The 9,025-nt window shown below is 42.1% G+C and overlaps 1 protein-coding gene across 2 annotated transcripts in view; it reads left to right on the forward strand.

Annotated features, from left to right (window-relative positions):
- The window catches only part of PARVB (parvin, beta), a 67,145-nt gene extending 59,668 nt beyond the window's left edge, over window positions 1-7,477 (forward strand). For both annotated transcript variants that reach the window (XM_010563592.1, XM_010563593.1), the window contains exon 13: window positions 3,939-7,477. In XM_010563592.1, coding sequence (XP_010561894.1) covers window positions 3,939-4,015 — 77 coding nt within the window. In that variant the 3' untranslated portion in view covers window positions 4,016-7,477. The remainder of the gene's footprint in view (window positions 1-3,938) is intronic.
- Window positions 7,478-9,025: the final 1,548 nt, after the last annotated feature.

Below are 9,025 nucleotides of genomic sequence, written 5' to 3' on the forward strand. Positions count from 1 at the left end.
CAGGGTGTACGGTCTCTTGTGTGTATTCCTTCCTCTTCTGTGTACGTACTTATTCCCGGCAGCAGTAGTTCATAGCTGTTGGAGTGCATGTGCTCATGTGGTGTCTGTGTGGCTGGAATTGCCTGTAAAACTGACTGTTCCTCTTGAAAAGCTGCCCCTGTGGAGAGGACAATAATATGTTGGGCTTTGCTTGTCACCATAGTTTCATTGAATCCTCTGTAGGATCTTGACAGTCAGTACAGTCATGTGATATGTGTTGGAACAAGAATTCATTTTGTCATAGAGACTGATGCTCTGCAAAAAGCTTTGTGTATAGTATACTCATGTTAATGCCATACTGGTCTATTGTTTGTGCCTAAATAGGCTGGAAAACCTGTTAGGTGAATCCATGTCCTTTAGCGTGAATTGAGTAGTAAATGCCTCTTGAATTAGTTGTAGGATTTTCATGTAAAACGTTGTCTAGAGCAGAACATCACAGTTTTTATTTCTGAAGCCCATGCTTTCTGCAGTGCTTGCAAGAAAGAGGTCTTGTTTAATATTTTAGTGTGTCTTTGTATGGGTGATAAACGTAAATAGGAGCATACAGGACAGCTCCTCTTCTCTGTTCTTCCAGCCCAATTCAGTAGATTGAGCTAGCAGCAGAACTTGATGCTGAGTTATTGCAGCAAAAGTATGTTGTAGTGGATTAGTTTATTAGCCTCTAATGGGGTTGTTATGGACTGTGAAAGTTTTAAATTGATGGAATGTTTTAAACTATTTTGATTATTTATGGCTACTTGCAGTTAACATTACCAACAACAACTAATAAAATGTTATGACTGTGCATGCTTCATCTCTAAAATAAGAAATGGGAGGCTGAGAATATGCTTGTTCCTGAGAATACCTGCTAGAGTCTGATCAGTAAAGAACACTGTAATCGCCCACACAGGGAGGATGCATCTCACACTACTATACTCTTTAATGCAGCAAACAAAGGCATAACAAGGTCTGAAAGTTAGGAAAATGTCGAACTAGAATTACAGTATAACTTGCAACAGTGAAGGTCATTAGCCATCAGTCTGAATTGTCAAGGGTTGGAGGTGGAATTTCTGCCACTGGAAGATTTAAAAAGGAAAATAAAAACCAAAAATCCAAAACTGCAACGTTAAGCTTATATTTTAATTTAGCCACAGGTTGCTTTGTAAGCTCAATACAGGATTTCCAAGGTAAAGTTCTCTAAGGACTGTTTTGTACATGAGGTCAGACTATGTCACCACAATAGTTCCTTCTGACCCTAAATTTACGTGTCATTACACTGCTGGATAAAAGGGCTGGGTCCATTCCTTCTTTTAGTGATGGGGCCTCCCATACCTTTATTCCTCAGGGTGATGACCAGGGGTGATCAGCAGCAGGTACCTAGCTCAAACTGCTGTTGGAGATTAGTAGGAGCCAGCCTTAAATGCCTCCATGAGGGCAGATGGACGGTACCTGCCCAGCACAGTGCTGCGGATCTGGGCCCCCTTCCAGCTTCTGCTTGTGCTCTTTCTTAGCCCTTGCTCTGGGGCTTCGCTGCCTCTCACTCCCAGCTTCTCTCTCCCTGGGATGTGCCCTGGTTTCCTAGCTGTGCTTCTGGCTTCCAGCGATGTCTCTGCTCTGCCCTCCAGATTTCTATTTCTCTCCACTGGCCCCTTGACCTTGGTTTACAGCACAGGCAGCTCCTGCCTCTGAAGTGATGCCAGCCAGCGGCAGGAGCTGAACCCTGCAAGACTTGATTACACCGCTCCGGGCCACGTCAGCCGAGGTGGAGGTTGTGGTGGCTCAGGGACAAGACCCGTCCTGCTTTCAGTGCGAAGCTGAAAATGGGTGGCATGGGGAAAAGAAAACCATTTGGGAGGAGTGGGAAAACAGACACTACAAATCGCTGACCACTACAGGGCTGACTGTTTGGGCCAGGTTTTTTGGCATTTTCATAGTGCCAGCACTGTTTTGTTTAATTGTTCAGCAAACAGAAGTGACTGCCAGGATCAGTGGGTCAAATCTGCTGGTAGTTGTCTCTTCTCTAGATATTTGCCTTGATTTCCCAGCTTTAGAAATGCATGGCTGTTGCAAAGTGTTGTTTCCCATGGTGAAATTAACATTTTAAATCCGTCTCTGAGTGACCTGGGTCTTGGTACAGAGGAACCGATGCTGACTCTGGCTGTTACCTTACTGAGAATGCTATGGTAGTAAGCCACTTTCTATGATACCTGGAAGAATTAGAAATGTGTTTCATATTTCTGTTATCCAGGTAAGACGTCTGTTTTTTCAGGGTGTATTACTTCACAGCAGTTAGGATCTTTCCTTTCTTTGGGGCAGGAGAATATTATTTTGCAAATGCAAAATACAAACTCATAAATGAAATATGTAAAATAATACAGGGAAAAGGGTAGAAAGAAAAGTGTGAGAGGTTACTGAAAATACCAGATGAAGTGTGGGGGTTAGAGTGTTATCCAGTATGGGGTGGGAGGGAAGGGTGGAGAGGTCCTGGCAATGATTCTTAGAAAACAGGCAGTAGGTGTTTCCCCTGGACCTCACAGTAATTGTACTTAGTCTGTTAACTGTTTGCTGTCTTCCTAGTTCTTTGAATGATTTTTTAATTATCTGCTCTTCCTTACTTCTGCTTCCATATATGTTGTTTACTGTCTAATTTTTTACTTCCTCCTCCTCCTTTCTTACATATTGTATCCAACATTTCTTTCTACCTCTTCAGCCTTCCCTGTGCTATGCCTCCCCCCATAGTCCCTGGATTACATGTCTGTGTGTCCTGGTTTCAGCTGGGATAGAGTTAATTTTCTTTCTAGTAGCTGGTATAGTGTTATGTCTTGGATTTAGTACGAGAATAATGTTGATAACACACTGATGTTTTCAGTTGTTGCTAAGTAGTGTTTATCCTCAGTCAAGGATTTTTCAGCTTCTGATGCCCAGCCAGTAAGAAGGCTGGAGGGGCACAAGAAGTTGGGAGGGGACACAGCCAGGGCAGCTGACCCAAACTGGCCAAAGGGGTATTCCATACCATGTGACGTCATGGCCAGTATATAAACTGGGGGGAGTTGGCCAGGGGAGCGGCAATCACTGCTTGGGCCTGGGCTGGGCTGGGCATTGGTCAGTGGTTGGTGAGCAATTGCATTGTGCATCACTTGTTTTGTATAATTTTATTTTTATTTATTTATTTATTTATATTATCGCTTCCTTTGCTGTCCTATTAAACTGTTTTTATCTCAACCCACAAGGTTTACTTTCCCCCCCTCCAGCCCTGATTCTTTTCCCCATCCCACTGGGGCAGGGAGGAGTGAGCAAACGGGTGCGTGGTGCTTAGTTGCCGGCTGGGCTTAAACCACGACACTGTGGTATTTCTTGGTGTTTTATTATAGTAATAGGTTGGGAGGTGCTAGCAGAAAAGCTTTTTGTTGAACTGTTCTAGACCTGTTCCCTGGCCTACCATAGTAAGAAAGGATATTAGATAACAGAAAGCTATGAGTCTGCTAAGAGAATTCAGGCTTTGTTTATTCGTGGACTGTATCATTGCAGAGTTGTCGATGTGTGAGGTTCAGTATCTCATATGATGTGTGTGGCTACTTGTTTGCTGGTTCTGTGGCCAGTGAAGTTATCGGTAGTATTTCCCAAAGCCTTTATCCCAGGTCTCAGACAGAAACAGACTTTCTCTGTAACCAATTTTAGATGAGGAAGGGAATTATCTTTCTTCCATTTCCCAGAGAAGTTAGCTGTGACTGTATTATCGTGAAGGTGTTTTGAAGTGCATCATGTAGGACGTTTAAAAAGCTTGACTTGGGAAGATCAGAACTCAGTGGGTTTTTTTGTTGCTAATCCCAGTGGCTCAGCGATGTGGGGACTTTTGTTCCTTTGAGGACAAACAAGGGAGAACAAAAAGCTAAGTAAGGATTTCTCCTTTTCTTCCACAGATGTTGTCAACTTGGATCTGAAGTCTACCCTCAGGGTTCTATACAACCTGTTCACAAAGTACAAGAATGTTGAATGATCCTGGAAGCTGCTGAGGTCTTCATCCTTTCAACCTCCTTAGGCAGAAATTCCAATAAACACACCCTCTGCATGCTCCCGTTGTGCCTTATGCTATACTTCATGCATTCTTTCTACAGTTGATGTTGTCTCTCTGTAGCTGTTTGTATGACAATCCCACTAAAAATAATGCATGTGTATTCTGTAGGTCACTTGAAAATGTGTAGGTATTTCACACTTTTACCAGATGATACTGTTGGGTCTGTTGTTTATTATGGTCAACAAATGTTATTTTGATAAAGGAAGTATACCACTAACTACTTTAATAAGCAGGGAAAACATGAGACTTTCCTCATGGCTGGAGACTCTTTGATTCTACAGTAGACTTTCTTTTGCGTACTCCTTGGTTGCAACTGGCGTTTGATGATTTTCCAGGCTTAAGTGTTAGCAGTAGAAATTCAGCATTGGAATTTATTTAGAAGCTGAGCCTTTTCTGTTAAATAAGGTTTTGTATGTTCTGTTGGGTGGGTGGGGCTGAGGGAGATTACAAGCGCTATCTGAAGCTAATGGCAAAATCTGCAGGTTTTGTGTTAACCTCATGCTACTCAGTGTTATTTCTGTTTAGTGTTTACATAGAATAAGTCTTGCAATGGGATGACCAGCTAATCTTTTGACGTCTATTTTTTATTTCATCTCCTTTCTAGGAGAAATTTGGTTGCTAGAACCACTGTTAGCCATTAAGGACACAGCTTCAATCAGGTCAGTCAGGAGCTGGTCAAATAGGCACAGGCTGGATTAATGCATTTTGCCCCCAGTCCTTTCTGAAACAAACGTGTGGAATAATGAGCTTGGCAGTTTAAAGGCTGACTCTTCATTTCACATAGCTGAGTTAAAGGGTCAGATTCATTCCTGTTGGAGTTACTGGCAGCTGTACAGTTCTGGGCAGTAAGGCTTTTATAAACAGTTTTATATATTTTCTTTCCTAAACAGTAAAATTGAATTCCTGTAAAAATAAGAGCTTGCCTGTACTTATGGATTGCACTGGGCTATGTAAGACGTGGTATACATAGTGGAAGCCAATGGTTAGAACTTAAATGTGAAGCTCTTTAGTGATCAGTTATGCTTCAAACTAATTTTGTCGAGTTGCCCTGTGCCCTCCCAAGAAATACTCTGCTAGGCTCTGGCCTAGTCCTGTAGTCTTTTATGCTGTTACAGATTTTAGTGGGAATCTGTTTTAAAAAAGGATTGCTGGATTTATCTGGTAGACTCTAGTTACCTCATAGTACTTAGCAGGTTTCACCTGTAGAGCTGTTCCTGGCTGGTGATGTGCTAGGAGCAGCAGTGTGTACAAGGAGCGCTGGAAGATGAGCCATCTGAGTAGATTTTTGAGGAGAGCTGTGCAAAGGAAATGGGATTGTAATTTCCAGAGTAAATTATTTGTGAAATATGCATATAACCGCACTCCTTTCCTTGGAGTGCATAGGGGAGAGATTTGACTCCTGCTTTTATGTATCACAGCAGCAGCTTTTATGGGCAGCCATGATTTGGTGTGAAACATTAGGCAGAGAGCCCCAAAGAGTAAGCAGGTAGTATTGCTCTGCTCCACGGGCTTACTTGAGTCCTGTTATAAGTAGGCATCTTCTTTACCTAAGAATGGATTTCTTAGACCAAACATTATTTACCTTTCTGAGTTCAGTTGGAAACGTGCTATTTGAATGATATGATTTTACACTTAGGATTTTCTCCTTCCCTCCTTAAACATTTTTTAATCTCAAAGGGAGAGAAATGGGCTTCTGCTTCTTTGTTTCATATTTTTGGGTTCTGAGTTCTAGTATTTGAATTATTTGGGTCACCTCCCCTCACACCTCCAATAAAAAGATGGAAGGAAGTTGCCCTTTCTTTCCATGAAAAATTCAGATCTCATCTACTCTACAAGGTTCTGTGGGGAATCATTGCTTGCCTGTACTTTAGGAGGGAGCTGAGCTCTCGCTGTTTATACAGAGTGTAGTACAATTGGGCTTGAATTTCAGATGGGGCCACTAGACTCTACCATGACGCTAGCAATTATTACAGAGGAGACTTCCAGAGGCACTAAGGCCTGGTGGGTCAGCTGTCATGGCAAGTTAATGAAATTGGTCTAACTTTCGTGCTGTGAAATAGGGGTATCATGAGGCTGGAAGGTGATTGAACCGAAAGGTCTCTCAAACTTTTAGTTTAATGCAGTGTTATTTGTGGGAAACAAGTCTATTAAAGAGCTGTCATTCCACCCACCTCACTTCAGGTGATGTGGAAGTGCCAATGCTGTTTATATTCTCTGAGTTGCTGGGAAAGACCTCCAGAGAATCTAGTTTTTGAAATTGCAAGCTATATTAATATCAAAAGCAAACAGAAAATAACAAGAGGAGACTGATAAAAGCAGTTTGGCTTTGGGAGGGGAAATGGCTATTTCTGAGATGGGATTATACAGCTGGCATCTTTATTGCATGTGAGCAAATGTGAGCATACTACCGCATTTTAAAAGAGTGCCCATTTTGTTCAGTTAGTGTTTCTGGTCACTCTGCAGAAACCGGAGTCCCTCCTCTACAACTTGAGGCATGAGTCCCTTTTAGCATTCCTTACATTAATATCCCTGTCAGTCAAGACTGCAGGCTTGATGCCCTGAACAGGTTGGGGGCAGTTGTCATACCCTGTTTTGTTATGTTTTTAAGTCTGTTGGTAAATGCTGCACAGGGAAAACACATTTTTCATTCCTTGGCTCCTTGCTGTCTAGCCAGCTCACTCTTCCTTGTATACGCTGTATTTATTGGATTGGGAGCAGGGTGGATTTAACTGAACTGGAGCTTCATCCCAATCAGTCCAGTTTCCAGGAAGAGTAATGTAGGTAAAGCTTCTTTGAACACCTGCGTTCGTCATGCCTTTCTGTTACATATGCATGATACTTCTTTTCCTTTCAAAAAGATAAGTCAATGTTAAAAATGTTATTCATGAACTCTCTGTGTTACTGGAGTTTTAGATATGTTCCCTGGGTGCCAGTGGGGTAGATCCAAATCCTGTTGAGTTCATCTGGAATGCTGAATGCTCTGCAGCATTAAAGCTTCCACATTTGTAAGTACTTAATGAATATCTGTCTTTTCCAGTCCATACAACTTGCCTTTTAGGTGCATCTGCTTGACTTACTCAGTTCCAGTGAGTTATATTACCACAGAAGAAGCCCAGATATTCCTCAGCTGCACCTGTTTTTCAAGATGAAAAACCAACAGTGGCAGATTTTTTAAAATCAGTTTAAACCTTACAGGATTTCTTATCCCTATTCCCCACACCCTGGTGCTTTCAGTATTAATGTATTTTTTAAGAGTCTTTTCTACTGTTTTTAACTCTGTTTTACTGTTTACTCTGGATTTCTAACTACTAAAAACCAGCCTTGCAGATAAAATTCTGGACTTGTCATGTGCTGGAGACATCCAGCTTTGTGACAAGAGTTGTGTACTGTAAGCAAGTTACAATGCAATGCTATGTTTGCTAAAAATCACAGCAGGAGTGTTATGCATGGTTTGTGACAATTGTACTATTTATTCAAATAAATAAATAAATAATGATCACTTGCTTTTCTACATCTTTTTTTTTTTTGCTAAATGGACAAGTCTGTGGGAAGAACTTTTGAAAGGTGACCTGCAGCCGTCTTCTTCATCAGGGGTCCTAGATACACGATGATCCGTGCAGACCTAGCAAAGCAGTGATCTCATGTTTCTGGCCCTGGTACAGGTGATGAGGTGTATGGGCAGACCAAATTAGCTCTTCTGTAGGTGTCATCAGCCGCTTTTTTTTTTTTTTTTTTTTAATATTGCTCAGCTACTGGACCTGATTGAGTTGTTTACCTTTTTTCTTCCACAAGAGGAAAGTAACTGAATTACATTCTCTGATACCGTTCGAAGACTTACAGCACAGTTCTTCCGCAGAGGCGCAGGAGGGAAGCCTGGCATGCCGAAGCCAGTCCCGTATTGTGTCTACAGAGCACTTGGGAAGCCAGAAGCCCAAGTAAGCCTGGAGTGACATTGAAAATGCCTGTGTGCTTCCCTTCGCTCTGGTATGGAGAGAGCATAGAGTGGCTCTCCAATAAAGCAAGGCTGTGCGGAGAAGCAGGAAAATGCATTATCAGAACTTGTTATTGGTGGGAGTGCTGTTGATTCCTTGAATTGTTCTGCAGTGGCTATTTTTATGTGAGGGCCAGGTCTGTGTGTGGGGGGGGGTGCATGAGGTGTGCTTTGGGAACGTACAGAAAGACTCGGGGAGTGGGGGGGAGATGGGCATGAAATCAAATGAGGCTGATACAGAATTTACTAGCACTGTTCTACAGAAGACTGGGTACTTCATGCACTGGTGGCAACATCAGGTTTTGGACAAAAAAAGATGCTTGTCCATCACGTGTTTTAGACTTGTTCTTTTAGCACTGACCCGCTGTATTGTGAATGAGGCTTTCAAGAAAGAAGTAATTTGAGTTGCCAGTTGAAGCAGGGAGAGGCCCAGTAATTACAGATGGATTTCCCAATGTTTAATTCTTCCTGGTCCCTCTGCCTGCTGATAGGAAACTGGTTTGTCCAAAGTTCCCAATAGCATCTTCAACTATACCTTCCTTTTGTTTTTTACTTACTGTATTTCTAGGCTGTGGCATGCATTTCTGTGTAGGTAAGAAGGTACTCTGCGTCTTTGCTAGTTTGATGTACTGTTGTGCTTGTTATCTGATTAGAAAATACAGTTAAGTTTGCCCTTTGATTAAGGATTTCGGGTTATGTTCTTACTTACTAAGAATTCATGGCAACTGAAAATCTGTTTTCAACCCACTTTCCTTTATCCCATTTAGCTCATGCCAAACTATCCGTTCGTGTCTATGGCATGGAGTTAAACACAGGAGTCAGTCCCTTAAGAGTGTTAAAACGGACCAGCTTAATTAGTGTGGCTGTCTACTGTCTCATTCGGGGATTGCGTGGAGGACTGTAGAGTTGCTTTTGCTTTCCGGAAGAGTTAACGAATGTAA

This window comes from Haliaeetus leucocephalus, unplaced genomic scaffold, assembly GCF_000737465.1.
Source record: "Haliaeetus leucocephalus isolate CR32 unplaced genomic scaffold, Haliaeetus_leucocephalus-4.0 Scaffold170, whole genome shotgun sequence".
In the NCBI taxonomy this organism is placed as follows: Eukaryota; Metazoa; Chordata; class Aves; order Accipitriformes; family Accipitridae; genus Haliaeetus; species Haliaeetus leucocephalus.